The sequence below is a fragment of the Boleophthalmus pectinirostris genome, unplaced genomic scaffold (genome assembly GCF_026225935.1).
Source record: "Boleophthalmus pectinirostris isolate CB_2022bp ecotype Guang Dong unplaced genomic scaffold, ASM2622593v1 HiC_scaffold_22, whole genome shotgun sequence".
Lineage (NCBI taxonomy): Eukaryota > Metazoa > Chordata > Actinopteri > Gobiiformes > Gobiidae > Boleophthalmus > Boleophthalmus pectinirostris.
Genome location: NW_026571190.1, coordinates 34,021,813 through 34,037,838, shown reverse-complemented (window position 1 = coordinate 34,037,838; position 16,026 = coordinate 34,021,813). Strand labels below are relative to the sequence as shown.

Genomic DNA, 16,026 nt, shown 5'->3' with positions numbered 1-16,026 from the left:
TGGTGCCGGTCCAAGACAATACAGTACCAACATAAACACTCCTCATTTATCCCTGTGTGTAATATGCCTATATAAAGGCATATTTGTCCATGTTTTTGGCAAATGGGCCTGAACATTTAACCTAACCTCTATTGTTTATTATTCTGTCAGTCTTTGCAGCCTTCATTCTCATATAAGGATATAATGGGAGATTTTAGCACCATTGTGCATTTTGTGAGACATGTACCAATAATTTGTTGCGTCTAGTTTTCAGATACTAGAATGTGATTCAAGATGGGGGCAAAAGATGATTTTTCTCTACTTATTACATTACACGTTGCCTAGAGTGACCAGAACTTTAAAATAAATTTGTGAATTAAGTCCCTAATTAAAGAAAATTGTTATGCAGGCACCATTGATGATTAACATATGAACCAGTATAGTCACATTTTCTTTGTGTTTTGGTCGTTTTTGAGCAGCTTTTTTGTATTTTACCTAAACAAATGACAGTTTATTCCTCTCTTTAGTGTTGGCAGGGATCAGATTGGTCAAAATTAGGGACAGCTGAGACAGTTCTTGTACAAAAATAGGACAAATCAGTGGTTTTGGTTACATTTGCCGGGACAGGGGACACAGGACTCAAAACTGGGACTGTCACGGGTAAATAGGGACGTCTGGTCACACTAATATCCAGAAGCAAATTCACAGATGTCAAACCTGATCATTTCTGCAACCAAAATCATGTGTATTTAAACAATATTAATTTTATCTGCCCTCATCTGTATTAAATATTCACCCACAGATACACGAAGGGCTTGCACTGAACATTATATTATTTAGGTTTTTGTTTTTTTTTTTCTCTCTACTTTCTGTGATATTTGTGTTACTTCCACATTTGGATGCAAGGGGGCGGGCTCTGGGTGACGCACTACTTTCTGTGCGCAGTGTTCGCCGCGGATTGGCCCGCGCGCCGTGTAGGGGGTTCCCTGTGTGGATAGCAGGGGTAAAACAATAAGCCGGAGCGACCACACAACCTCCAATCTCTGGTTTACAGCACAGTTATAAAGAGTAGTGTGGAAAATATCACCTTTCGTACCCGGGTTGTATTTAAATTCAGGCAGATCACATCCCAACAGCAGCTATTTATTATAAACTCATCTGTCTACGTAGATAGGTCCTTCACAAGGTAAGTTAAAGTTAGCCTTCCGCTTTAAAGGAGCTAACGGCTAAAAATGAAACGGGATTGTAGCTCTGTGCTAATGTTAGCCGCATTGTCTCATCAAAAACACGACAATTCAGCTGTCAGTGTTAGAAAAGTCACCTTGAGCTGTCATGTTTACATTTACGCTCCTAAACGCTCCATTCGTTTAAATAGTCGCAATCGATACGCCACATTACAGCTCTTTGTTTGGTTTTAGCCGCATAAAACTTAACTCCTGTCACGTATTTGTTTGCAGATCGAGGTGAATGACGTTGCGAAGCCTTTTTCTTAAATTGCGTTGTTTTATTTCACTCAGAGTTTCGTTTTTAATCGACCGAAATGCACTTTGACGCGAGCTGCGACAGTTCATGCCTCTTGTGTTTACACCGCACCACCGCTGAATCAATGAAAAGATTATTTATTCCTCTTAACCGTCACAGGACAGCTATTTCGCCTCACGTTTCGAGCATGTTATTGCCCCGTGCTTTCGTGAACACGGGTCGATTTGGCGCAGAGGAATTGGCGTAGAAAATGACAGCCGGCTTTACTAAAACTACGACGCCACAAGTCGAGCTAAGGTGGCTAACAGTGAGGTTAGCCACAGTGAAAAATGGGCTGTGCTTTCTTGTGTGTCGCGGAAGGAGGCCACACCGGTATATTAAACTAGCTTTGCAATGCCCTCACAACAATACGAGAAGTCAGCAGGGTTTAACTGTACGAACTCGAGCTGTTTTGACCACATACGCTCATGCAAACTGTGAAACTAATGCAATCTATCATGTCATACAGCGCCAATAAACACACTGCTCATGTTGTCCTTATGTTGTTAGCATTAGACAGGCCTTCTAACACACAGGAAGCCTTTTGATACTTCTAAACGCGAACATTATGCCATAAATAACAACGTGTGGTTAACTTTTGTCGTTAATTAGCGTTGTTTCTTGTACTATTTGTTGCTCGGGTTCGTATTGTTTTCGCTTTCCCTTTGTCCTGTGGGATGCATGGCAGGCTGTGGCGTAGTTGAATGATGGCTTGTTGGCTGGACCCCAAACAGGTCTTGTTAGGACACAAAGAAAGTGCTCCGCATCTGGTGTAGAGCACAAGGCCATAGCAATCCATTTAAGTGGTAAATAAGATGTATTTCAGTCATGTTTAACAGATGGATGGTGTGTAGGAGTCTGGTTTGTGTCTACTCTTGGCTTGTAGCAACTGTGCTCATGCCAGATCAACTCAAGCTTTACAAGTGGCCACTTTGGTTCATGTTATGTCATTGTGCCTTTAAAGCCCATATTCTGCTATTTTTGGAGCTGTTATGATGTTGTTTTCTCAACAGAAACGTTCCTGGAGTTGTGTTTCGTTTTATTCACACATGTTCAACGCACAAATTTAGGCTGAGCTCTTCTTCTGAACAGAAAACATACACCTGTACTAGAATAATTCAGGTCATTTCAGCTTTGGAATTGCCAGTCTCTACCAAACTAAAGGTGAACGGTAGCTGTTAACTTGAAAAGTACCACTTCATGAAATCGCAAAGTGGAACTGAATATTTTGAGCTTTGGAGACGTAAACAACCTAATAATAAAGGGTTACTCAAACGTGTGTGGATGAAACAAAAAAACCTTGCGCTGTTACCTCATCCAAAACATTTTCTATCATCACTTAAAGAGTCAATTTTGCATAATATAGCTAATATACCTTTTTTGAACTTCTTTTTACAGTTTGTTTATTTATTTTGTGTTCTATTTACAGCACTTAATATTGTTTACCAAAGAAATGGTGATGGAGAAGCCAAGTCCCCTGCTTGTAGGGCGGGAGTTTGTGAGGCAGTATTACACACTGTTAAACAAGGCGCCTGATTTCCTGCACAGGTAAGAATCATACTCTCATAAATGCAGCACATTTATGATAACATAATGGCTCTGCTGCTCACCGTTATCTGTTATTTCTATCAATTTTTATCTTCCTGTTTAGATTTTATGGACGTAATTCTTCCTATGTTCATGGAGGCCTGGATCCCAGTGGAAAATTGGCTGAAGCAGTTTATGGACAAGCTGTAAGTTTCACACAAAGTTAATTTATTCAGGAAATACACTGTAATTCCAATAGAATAAATAAACACAGATAACCTGCTAGTTGCTGTGTTGCAGTAGGAAGTGAGAAGGGGCATAGACTTCGGCTTCAGTTGACTTTCTATTGAAAAAAAAAATATTGTCCCTCTCTCTGTAACTCAGTTTAGTCTTAAAATGTTCGTATTAAGTCCAGTAAGCTTCATTTGACTGGACTTGAACGCAATGGTTGACACACACTCCCTTAGTCCACTGCTTTATACAGTCTATGATGGCAACAAACAATAATTTTCTGTTTTTCACTGTAGGAAATCCACAAGAAGGTGATGTCCCTGCAGTTCAGTGAATGCCACACAAAAATCAGGCATGTGGACGCTCACGCCACTCTGAGCGATGGCGTCGTGGTGCAGGTGCTCGGGGAGCTGTCCAACAACGGTCAGCCCATGAGGAAGTTCATGCAGACGTTTGTCCTGGCTCCAGAGGTGAGGGATGTCAACGTAACGTGCCGCATAAGTCTATTTATAAATCTTTATGATTTTATAATCCAGTCAAAGGAAAGGTCAGTTCTGTTGCTACTTTACAGTGACTTCACGCTGGGGGTGTTCTACATTTATCTTTAATGGTGGAATGACTAGGAGTTACCATAGTGACACGATACACACATTGCAAACATTGTTAAAAAAGTAAAAAAAATTATGTGTAAACTGAAGAAAATGCAAAATTGTTTTAAGATGTGTGTAAAATCCCTCAGTCGTCCAGCTAGAATCTAGGGCAAAAGGAGAAATTCAATAGATCAAAATGGATTTAAACACATTTTCAGGAGCCTGTGGTCAGTCGTTACATTTAGGTGGTTCCAACAAAATGTGAGAGTGACTAACTGAAAAACTGTTGGCTGAGGTTTGCCAGCTTGTGACAAATTTTTATTTTATGCGTGAGAGACTTGTTTGAGTGCACAGATCAGTTCAGCTGCTGTAGTTCCAGCCAAGTCAGTTCTTTATGGTCAGATTATGTTAAAATAAAGCGCAGTGCCCCAGAGAATGTTAATGATGTCAGCTGCCAAGTATATAACGTTGTGTTTTATTCCACAAAATAAAGTTTATAGTTGTACGAAGTTAGTAATGCTGTGTTTTTCTTTAAGGGTTCGGTGGCAAACAAGTTCTACGTCCACAATGACATTTTCCGGTATGAGGATGAAGTGTTTGGAGACTCCGAGGCTGAGCTTGATGAAGGTATGGATCTGCTTTCATTTTTATGACACGGTGAAAACAACACATACAAGTATTTTTAACAAATATTTTTCACTTGTGTTCATTAGAATCTGAGGAGGAGGTTGAAGAGGAGCCGGAGGAGAGACAGCCTTCCCCTGAGCCCCTTCAGGAGAGTCCAAACAGCAGCACCTACTATGAACCTCACCCCGTCACGTAAGCAGAAAACACCTTCAGCTTGGAGGGTCTGCGACTTGCTTTTCTTCATGGAAATGTTATTGCTTTGTCTAGAACAGGGTCTCCAACATTTTTCCTCCTGTGAGCTACTTTTTGCAAAATAAAAATGCCAGAGAGCTACTAATTTTAGCAGTCGTCAGAAATTTAGTAGAGATAAGAGCCATAACAAGCCGTCGATGAGGTACAGTTAGATTCCAATAAAACATAACCTGATCCAGTTATCAGTGCATAAAATTAGGCATCAAAATGATACATTCACAATGGAAATAGGTATTTAATTAATCAAATTTGAGTTATTCAGAGCAATGGTATAATTCAGAAATCCCTTGGTGAGCTACTTGGAATAGGGTGCAGAGCTATTGGTTGCTCCTGAGCTACAGGTTGGAGATTCCTGCTCTAGAATGTTCTACAGTATGGCATTAAACTTTACCTATTTCCATGGAGACGAGCCCACAATGCCTCCGGACGAAATTACAGGTCAGATATCTAAACGCCAGGCTCTCAGGAAGCTAGCAATATGCATCTCCCCAAAGAAAACTTGGTCTTTTCCATTTATTATTATTTATTTATATGCTTGAGAGTGAGAAACACAATTTTGATTCTACGGATCTTTCGTATGAAGAATTGACAATAAACTTTTGTGAATTTTGAATTGAATTTTGAGAACTTTGGAGAGATGCACTCACTCACTGTATCTTTGAGCAGTAAAACAAGTCTAAGTGAATAAATGCAACGTAGATCACTTTAATAATGTCATACTGTGAAACCTTTCGGGCAAAGCAATAATATCTCCATGGAAACAAGTTAGTGGCAGACCCTCTTCCAGAAAAGTTAAAGTTCACCTTTTAAAGTTTGTATAAATATGACCTATTGATCCACAAGGAAATTATTTACCATATCAACTTTACTTATAGGAAACTTCAAAAACTTTACAGCTGGCCAAAGTGCTGTATAGAAAGACAGGATAGACAAGGACAATCACAGTCAAAGTCACAATACAACGACTGAAAAACGCAAAACGATAAGATAACTCCACAACAAGAAATGTGCGTCTCACTCGTTAAAAGAAAGTGAAAACAGGTGCGTTTTTAGGAGTGATTTAAAAACGGGTACGGACTCCGTACTGATCTAGCTACTGTGTATTATCCTCTGGAGGTCTGGAAGTGCTCCTTTTGAAACTTTTTTTATACAGACTCCACGTGTCTAATCTCTAATGGCAACTGGGGCAGCAACAAAAACGCACAGTCCCCATGAAGCTCAGGTTTAGTCTTTGGACCGGCGAGCTGGAGCTGGTCTTGTGACCTGAGAGTGCGGGAGGGGGCGTAAGGGTGGATCAGGTCAGCGAGGCCGTGCAAACACTTAAAAGTAAATAAAAGAATTTTGAATTCGACTGTAAAACACACTGGGAACCGTGGAGAGAGGCTAAAATAGGTGGGATACTCTTGTGTTGTTTTTTTGTTTTTTTCATTAAAGACAACAGAATATAACATTTAACAAAATACAATAATCAACATAAAAACAAAACACAAAAACATAGAGCAACACCAAAAATGATGCTCTCGTGTTTCTGGGTTCCAGATAAAAGTCGAGCCTCTGAGTTTTGGACCCTTTGCAAACAGCAAAGTGCATTTTGGCTGACCACAACATAAAGTTCATTACAATAATCCAATCTGGTCACAAATGCATGTATGACAGCTTTGAAATGTTCTGCTGACAAAATGGGCTTAATTTTGTCCAGTTGTCTTAGGTGGAAAAACTAGAAATTAGATTTGGAACTAGCTATTTGGACACAGAAGCTCACACAACACAATAAATATAATAACAAAGAGCAAAAAAAAAGTTATAATACATTCAAAATATGTAAGAATGTATGAATGAACTGTATGGATGATGACTGGAGTGAGTTTAATGCTGTTAGGAACATGAATTAATTGTATTTATTATTTAAGTGTTTAGTGTTATGAAAGCTAAGTATAAAGTCTAACATTTGACTAGCTACCCCTTTGTGGAGGCTAACTGGGTTCCAAATAAATAAATAAGGCATAATTATATAAATGTTTATGTACAAGTAAGATACAAATCTAGAAATATAGTAATACTTGGTTTCTTCTGTGTATTCCATGTTGAACTCACATTTATTTTGCATCTGCAGTAATGGTGTGGAGGAGCCCATGGAAGAGCCAACAGCAGAACCTGAGCCAGAGCCCGAACCAGAGCCCAAAGCTGAAGAAACGAAAGTTGAAACCGACGAGAAGGTTTTGGATGAGCTGGAAGAGAAGGCTCCATCACCAGCCCCCGTGGAGTCTCCCCCACACACCCAGGAACCACCCAAAGTAAGACCTCTTATCCTTTAATATACATGTATGAAAACAGGAATAACAACTTTCAGGCCTTAATATTTATTGTGTTGCAAAGAAAAAATTAAATTCTGGGTAACACTTTATAATAACTACACCTTATTTAGCCTTAATTAATAATGAACAAGACTTAATTAATAATGATTCACACTTAGTAACTACTTAATTACTACCTTAATTAGCACTTGCACTTAATTTGCCTGTGCTGTACATAGTTACTCATAATTATTTCATACTTAATTACTCATGGACTAACCATTTGAGCATTTATTAATGATTAGTAAGCTATGAGAGAATGATTTACTAATAATGCAATGCAATGATCATTCAGGCAGCTGTTATCTGTTAGTTAAGTCTTTTTGAGAGCTTTTCTAAAGTGAAGACTAATTATGCTTTATTAAGCATTTACTAAGCATGAATCATTATTAAGTCTTTGTTCATTATTAATTAAGTCTTTGTTCATGCTTTATTAAGGCTAAATAATGTGTAGTCATTATAAAGTGTTACCGAATTCTGTCAAATGGACAAAGATTTTTTTTAGAGTGAAACCATTTTGCAGCTCATCGGACAACTTCTTCAGTTCTGGTCACACTGAAACTGAAATTAACACACCTACTTGTTTACCCTTTCTGTCTATTAGTGCAATTCAATAGACCTTTCTAAATGCTGTCTGTGCCTGAGTTTTATTGACTGAATCGTTCAGGTGTTGATGGGTCCTTTCACGCCTCTGAGCATTCAAGAATCAAGATATCACTTTTGTTTTCCCTGTTGTAATTTAGGTCTGAGGAAAGAGTTGTAAATAGGAGATAAATGACGTCTAAGCCCCCCATTCCTGAAGAAACAGCTTGGATGAGCTAAGAAACATCTTCACTCAAATAATTTTGTCCAGTTGACAGAATTGAGTTTTTTCTTTTTCTATGAATCCTACCTGTTGATGGGCATATTTATCATGTGTAGAATTTTTTTTTTTTTGCTATAGTGCGGAGACTATTACTATGAGTTTTGAGAAGAAGTAGCTCTGGCCTTTTTTTTTAATGATGCTGTATTATATTTTAAATGGGTTTACTGGGATTGTCCTGCTTTGTGTCAGTGCCATAAAGTACTTTCAGTATTACAGAGAAATATTGCAATGAGCAATAACAATATATCGTGCTTCAAAATGACAGACCTATCTCTATATTCATCTCCATACGCCTCACTGCTCTGTAAAATCTTCACTTTCAGAGTACACTGTGTTCATTTAAGATGTCTCATACATGATTCTTGTACATGTTCTAGGCTTTCTCCTGGGCTTCAGTTACCAGTAAGAACTTGCCTCCCACCGGACCCGTCACCACCCCTGGAATCTCCCCACATGTCGTTAAAGCTCCGAGCTCACAGGTAAAAATATAACTTTGCCTATAAAATGCCCGTTTGACCATATAATGCATGAATGAATTAAGCTTTATTTTCTTTTCCCACGTAGCCACGACTTGAAGCCAAACAGGAGAGCCAGTCTGCCCCTCTTCGGCCGAGAGACCAGCGCACCCGCGACAGACCAACCTTCACTTCTCGTGGTCCCAGGCCAGGTAACGCAGCAAACGAGATCATATTAACAGACACTTGATATGTTGATAGAATGTTGTTACGCTCTTAAAAACAAACCTGGAGTTGTTTTGTTTGATTCACACACATTTGAGTAACTCTTTTAGTTTGTCTGCATCTCCAAAGCTCAAAATGCTCTGTTCCAGCTTACAGTGTTGGGGAGTAACAGATTACATGTATCGGAGTTACGTAATCAGAGTACTAATAATGAATAACTGTATTCAGTTACAGTTACTGTTTCAGTCAATGGTAATTGGATTACAGTTACTTTGTTGAAATAAATGGATTACACGGTGATATTTTCCTGTTTTCACATTTTTGGCTATATCCCTTTTTTTTTTTTTTTTTTTTTCCCTTCTTTTTTCTCGGTAATTCCACTCATCCTCTAGATCTAAACCAGGACTAAACCCAGGACTAAACCCAGGACTAAACCCAGGACTAAACCCAGGACTAAACCCAGGACTAAACCCAGGACTAAACCCAGGACTAAACCCAGGACTAAACCCAGGACTAAACCCAGGACTAAACCCAGGACTAAATCATGCTGCATGGACCGTGTCTCCTCGTCTTCTATGAATAATATTTTTAATTTGGTTCAGTAAAGTCTGGGCTTTTTATTGTCTTTTAGCAGACAAAACATCTTATGTTACGATATCCTGGTCTTTTCTTCTCTACAGCAAACCAAGTAATCCAAAGTATTCAGATTACGTTACTTACTTTAATGTAATCTGTAATCTGTAGGGGAATACATTTTAAAAGTAACCTTCCCAACACTGTCACTTTATGATGTTCAATAGTGGTAGTTTTCAGCCACTTTTTTGCCTTGGTTCTCCAGAGATTGGCAAAACCATGGCTGAAATTATCCAAATGATTCTAGTGAAGGTGTATGGAGTTTAAAAACACAAGACATCACAAGGTGGAAGCGAGCGTTTTCTGTTTGAGAGAAAAACTCAGGGTGCAGGGTTTGTTTTTGATGAGGAACAACATTAAAACAGAGATCAGGAAATGGCACAATATGGGCCGTTTTAATAATACTTTCTAAATCTCACTTTCAGATGGTGTTGCATCGTCTGACTCTCAACCAGGAAAACCACATTTGAGTTTTGTAAACAAAGGTAGACACTTTTACTTGATGTGTCATTCTTTGTTTATTTCTAACGCCTGTGTGTTGTACTAAAGTGTGTTCTGCTGTACAGGTGGGCGAGGAGAGGAAGCTGGAGACATGGACAGCAGACGAATGGTGCGATACCCCGACAGTCACCAGCTTTTTGTTGGAAATCTCCCACACGACATCGATGAAAGTGAACTGAAGGACTTTTTCATGAGTAAGTTCTCACCAAAGCTGTTTAATGAGGAATGGGTCTTGTTAAAGGTGCACTATGTAACTTTTTGGTTGGGGGCCCTGTCACCTGCTTGTTTCGAGATGTCATTGCTCTGCCTAGAATGTTCCACAGTGTGACATTAAACATCTCAGCCTTACATTTATTCAATTACAGGTGGTTTTATTGCTCAAAAATACCTAGAAAAACAGGGATTCTGACCGTCGCCTCTCGACAGATCTGACCTGTAACTTTGTCTAGTTTAGTCCCAGTGAAGATAGAAAGGTTTAATGCCATACTGTGAAACATTCCAGCAACAACATCTCCATTGAGACAAGAATTTGAAAAAGAAAAAGTTACATAGTGCTCCTTTAAAGCATCACTTGTACTTCTGCTTGTAGATTTTGGAACAGTACTCTTATTGGTACAAAAAATTGAAGTAAAAAACTAAACTTTTTTTTTTTCAAAGATTTTATTATTAGGCTACTTATTTTGTTGTCCCTCAAATGTCCTGTTGAATGAACCCAACTGATAATAGGCAGTACTTTTTGCAGCAAATTTAAGTACTTCTACCTCAATACCATCTTGCTGCATTGTGACAGAGCCCTCAAATCTGTGTTTTAAGACTTGCTTTTTTAAGCTACAGTGTAAGGCTGTGCAATTAATAAAATTTTTATAGCAATTTTGATTAGTGTGTGAAACATTCTCCAAACTCATATAATCGAGTTGAAATGATTTAAGCTTAACAAAGTTAATTTTTTATTAAAAAAAATAAATAAATAAAATTATTTATTAAAAAAAAAAGATTATTGAAAGTATAATAATTTTATTTTTTAAATATGGAGAAGAGCTGTATATATAGTTTATTTTGGAGACATTTATGTTTTTCTATGCCTGATTTCATTTTCAAAGTAAATTTTATTCATTTTATGTTTTATACATTGTAAAACTGTTCTAAGGTACATATTTTTAGCTATATTTATTTTTAATTTGAAAGTTTTTAGTAATTTATCTATAACAAAGTGTTTCTTTTGAGAGAGAGAAATGCTGAATAAATGCATTGTGTAACTAAAAAATAATAATTGTTTGAATAGTCGTAATTTCAATGTAGTGACCACCTTCTACTTCAAATATCTTTCTGTATATGTATAAGTTTGGAGACCCCTCATTTTGGATATAGAAGAAGCATATTTTATTTCATTTTGCTGCATGTTGGGCCATTTACACAATTTGCTTCTGTCCACACGCACCTGTAGACAGAGACTGAAAATACGGCTGACATGCCGCGTGCAGAGAGTGGGCTGGAGTCTAATGCCCTGGTGGCCCTATTATGTGACACTAGTGCAGTTTAGCCATATTCATAACCATATAAAAGATAATAAAGACTGTTTTTTTTGTTTTTGTTTTTTGAATTCTAATATATGACCGTCTTTTGCAGCATTTGGAAATGTCGTGGAACTGCGGATCAACACGAAGGGCGTGGGTGGAAAACTGCCCAACTTTGGATTTGTGGTTTTCGACGACTCTGAACCGGTGCAAAGAATCCTGGGGGCCAAGGTAGACGGGGCATGTATAAACATTTCATTATCCATTTCACTCATCTGGTGGTGGCTGTGTGCTTCATCTGTCCATCCATCCTTCACCCTTTAACATTTTAATGGATAAATTTAGATTTACTTTTAAAGAGTAGATCAATAAAACCAAGATGGAAAAAATATGTATCTGTACCACAGACTTGCCAGACTTAGATCTTTTTGTTCAGCATTTAATTTTTCATTGACCCTTTACCAAACACATCGATGTAAAGTTAAAGACATTTTTAGGTTTATTCCATTTCATTAAACAAAAATGATGCATGTAACATCATAAAGACCTGCACTAGCGCATTGCTTTTTTTCTTCTCACAAAAGCTTTATTTTCCACTCTATCTTCCTCATCTCTTTTTATTCTTTGGACTAACGTGGCCTTGTTCTTGTTGCAGCCCATCATGTTCCGTGGCGAGGTGCGTCTGAATGTGGAGGAGAAGAAGACGAGGGCGGTGCGTGAGCGTGAGACGCGCGGCGGTGACGACCGGAGGGACATGCGGCGCAGTGAGCGTGGGCCTGGCGCTGCCCGGGGCGTGGCGGGCAGCGGGATGATGAGGGAGCGTGAGGGCAGGGGGCAGGCTCCTCGAGGAGGCCTGGCTCCTAAACCCGGCATGGGCTCTGGCCGAGGCTCCGGGGGGCAGGGCGACGGGCGCTTTGCCACCCAGCGGCGTTAGGAACGGCGCCACCTGCAGTGCGGATGTAGTACCGTGTTCTTCATCCTCAGTCGTTCTCAATAACGAAAAGAAATCTTCATGTACAAACGTATATTTGTTTCTGTTTTTTGTTTACGTTTTTGTTCCCTCCTTGCTTTGGAATGTGACTGTCCACTATTGTTTGTCAAATAGACGAAACAAAATAAGCAAACACATTTTTTGCTTTAGTTGTGAGCTGAGCATCCTTTTCAGGTATCTCAAGAATTTCACAGACTTTTAATTTGTAAATTTGTGAACAAGGCAAACCAACCAGGAGTAATCTGCCACATTAGAAGGGACTGATAAAACTCGTTTGAAACTTGTCTGATAATTCAGCCCATCATTTGGATCAGAGATTATATGCCTATGTCTAACTGGGGCGCTGCTTCACAAAATCCCACTATTGCACATTTTCTATGGTAGTTTTCCGGCCTCTGTCGGAAAAAAGAACGAGATGCAAAAATTGTGCAGATCCGGGGAAAATCTTGCCTTTTACATTTTTCCTTATGAGAGACCACTGCTTGAAATTTGCATAAGGCACTCATCAATATGCACTAATGGGTACTTTTTGTCGTATTACATTGAAATCCATGTTTGGAACGCAGCTGGAGGGACGCAGTCGTCTCTAAACTCACGACTCATTGGGGCAGGCCTCATTCACAGCCTGTCTGCTGTGACAATGTACTTTTCACTCTTTGACCCAAAAGTACTCTACAATTTCTGCTGGATGGACAAGATCACAAGCAAATTAACATCATATTTTTTCCTCGTTTATACCTGAATAAAAGCCCAGATTCTGGACTTTCACCAAATGTTTGAGGAATGAACTGTGTAGAAACAAAAGTGTACAATTACAAGTAGTGGTAAGGACCGTGGCTTTTTGAGTTTTTTTTCCCAAAATTTCTTTTTTCCTGACCAGCTAGAAAGCAAAATGGACGATTGGACGGACAGCGGCCTCTTCCCTCTCGTCATTCCTCCATCAAGTGCAGAGAAAAAGAATAAATGTACAGTAACAAATTCATAGTTTACGCTTTTGATTTGTTTGTAAATTTTACATTTGTCAACTTGATAAAAGCATGATGGTGCCTTCTATTCACCCTTTTGAGTCTACAGCTCTGCAGCTCTGGGCTCGCCTCCTAATATTGAACTATAACTTACTGGGAGCAGATGGAATAATCCTCAGTATTCACAAGATAGAAATTCTTTCTTTTCAGGTGCATATTTCATGTTTCATACTGTTTTACTACCTAAGAGAATCTGCTGTGATTTTTGTACATTTGTTTTGTATGGTGCGTGTCTGTTCTGGGTTTTGTAGACACTATAGGTGCCTCGCGTTCTGTTAAATGGTTACGAGGGTTCAGAATTAATCACAAAAAGGTACATTAAAGACCGTGACTTTCAATCGCTTGGTCCTTGGTTTGACACACAGCCGTGCTCAGTTAATCTGGATGCAAAAACTCAAAAAAAAAAAAAAAAAAAAAACGCTTTACGCTGCGACGTTCTTGATCTTAACCATGCTTTACTCATTCTATTGCAGTTCTTAAAGACGCACCGTGTAACTTTTCTGGTGGAAGGTCTGCCTGTTGCTACCTGCTTGTCTCCATGGAGATGTTGTTGCTTGGCCTGGAATGTCCCAGTGTGGCATTAAACATAATATCCAGCTTGCATTTACTCAGTAACATGGGTTGTTGTTGTTGACTTGCATTCTTGCTGTGAGTGTGGCGTCGCCTGCCGTCTCCATAGAGATAAATAAGTGTAATGACATACTGTGGAACATTCTAGGCCACATCACCATTAGGGCTGGTAGGAATGTAACAATAACTGAAGTATCGTGATATCGTATCGTCAGAGTTCTCATAGTAATATTGTGGGCCATCACAATATATTGAATTACAAGCCTTTTTGCTTAAATTAAGTTATGGTAAAGACAAAGGGAACTACATAGACCATGATCCTTTGCTCCATTTCAGTGTAGACTACAAGAAGAAATAACAGTTCTAAGCACTTTTAAGTCTTGTCAAGGCATTTTAAGAAGAAAAAGTAGCATAATAACAGTTTTGTTAGCCTCCAAAAAATACCACAAATAGCCTACCGTGAGATGTATATTGTAAAAATATTGCGTAAATATCATAAGAGATTTGGATATTGTAACATCTCTAATTGTGAGCTTTCCCACGATATCGCAACAAATATCGTACCGTGAGGTTCATACCGTGACGATATCGTATCATGAGACTTGGATATCGTTACATCTCTAAGGGCTGGGTATCTTTAAGAAGTCACCGATACGATACATACCTCGATACATAGGCTGCAATATGACACGCACTTACGATTCAATATGATATATTTCAAATCGATTTGATACGAAATAAAGGCTAAATCATGGCTGTGATACTAAAAGTCTTTGTTAAAGCACTAATATAATATGAAACACACCCATTTTAATCCTCAAAACAGTGAATATATTTCCTTCCACTAAACAAGCAACAAAACTGTTTCACTGTAACAAAATAATTTAGTAAAATATACCAAAAAAATACTCTTGGCGATATATCGATACAGCAGCCCACGATATCAATCCTGCATCATCACATTAAACGATACGATATAGTGATATTTCAATATTTTTGCACACCCCTAATCACCATGGAGAGAGGCAGGTGACGGACCCTCTGCCAGAAAAATTGCACAGTGCACCTTTAGTTAAAACGATCCCAGGATGTAAACTGCCCACGTTTGTAAGACATGGACCTAACCAATGTCCCAGCTGCAGAAGGCAATTAATTTTGTAATGGTTAATGAATCTGTATTTTCATATATGCTGTTCATTGTGCTATGTTTTGTTTATTTCCACTATTTTAGGCAAGTTTAATTTGTTTGCCAAAGTATAAGTCCACTGACGTTTACCACTTGGTAGGGAGGGAAGACCTCAGTCTCAGCTGGAAAGGAAAAAAGAAAAGCTTTGTCGTCTTGCACTGAAATGGTTTTGTGGATGTAGCATTTTTTTCTGGACAAATACACTCATGAGGTCTTCCTTGTCTGGTGGTGTTGCACTATTACCAACTGGGACAATCTTTTCTGTTTTTGAGACTTTCCAAAAAAAAAAACAAAAAAAAAAAGAACAACTCAAACGTTATAATTTGGTCTTGGCATATACGAATAGAGATTTGCTCCGTCTAGCAGTGTCACAGTTGTACGCACAGCTCTTGTTATCGAGAAATATTTTTTGAATGAATTTCGATTTGAAATTTACTACTGTATAATAGGACTGTTGCCTCAAATACTGAAAGCCTTTGCTCCTTGAATCCTGAAAGGAAAATGCCCTTTACCCTATTTGTATTTTCAGTGGGCACTTGGAGTCCTACTTTAAACAGTAATTACAGTGAAAAGTGCGGTGAAGAAGAGCCATCATGCTTAATCTGTGCTTTACATTGTACTAGTGGTAAAAAAAAAAAAAATATTTGAGCATATATAGTTTATTTTTCATATTATAAAAATGTGATTAACCAACCATCTTCTTTAAAAGCTCAAAACAAGTTATGTTCTCATGTTGAAAATGCAGTAATAAAAGTCCTCATTGTGAATCATTCCAGCCCTTTAGTATAGAACAAAGTACCTTGAAAGCGGGTTCATTAACAGTTGGCAGCCATTTTAAGGAACTGTGTTTGTTTACCCTTTACTTGTTGCTCGTGTGTAAACATGCAGGTGGAGAATTATTATTTTTATGTTGAGTTTAATTTTGATTTTCTTTTTTTTTTTCCATTTTGAATGTTTTGGACTTAACATACAATAAACTA

General features: G+C 38.4%; 1 protein-coding gene across 2 annotated transcripts; it reads left to right on the top strand.

The window, feature by feature from the left end:
- The first annotated feature begins 962 nt into the window (after positions 1 to 962).
- Positions 963 to 15,354, top strand: g3bp2a (G3BP stress granule assembly factor 2a). Of its 2 annotated transcripts, none has more exons than XM_020917741.2 (13): positions 963 to 1,165; positions 2,930 to 3,048; positions 3,152 to 3,233; positions 3,555 to 3,728; positions 4,385 to 4,475; positions 4,562 to 4,667; positions 6,841 to 7,021; positions 8,324 to 8,425; positions 8,511 to 8,613; positions 9,685 to 9,744; positions 9,826 to 9,954; positions 11,387 to 11,505; positions 11,930 to 15,354. In XM_020917741.2, the coding sequence occupies exons 2-13, from the start codon at positions 2,954 to 2,956 to the stop codon at positions 12,206 to 12,208; spliced, it is 1,521 nt and encodes a 506-aa protein (XP_020773400.1). In that variant the 5' UTR covers positions 963 to 1,165; positions 2,930 to 2,953; the 3' UTR covers positions 12,209 to 15,354. The 2 variants fall into 2 exon arrangements, with proteins under 2 accessions (XP_020773400.1, XP_020773399.1); XM_020917740.2 differs by having other exon boundaries at positions 11,387 to 11,514.
- Positions 15,355 to 16,026: the final 672 nt, after the last annotated feature.

Coding starts and splice junctions, on each gene's coding strand:
- g3bp2a (XM_020917740.2), top strand. CDS start 2,954: ATGGTGATGGAGAAGCCAAGTCCCCTGCTTGTAGGGCGGGAGTTTGTG. Junction 3,234..3,554: donor AAGCAGTTTATGGACAAGCT/GTAAGTTTCACA, acceptor TTTTCACTGTAG/GAAATCCACAAGAAGGTGAT. Junction 4,668..6,840: donor TATGAACCTCACCCCGTCAC/GTAAGCAGAAAA, acceptor TTGCATCTGCAG/TAATGGTGTGGAGGAGCCCA.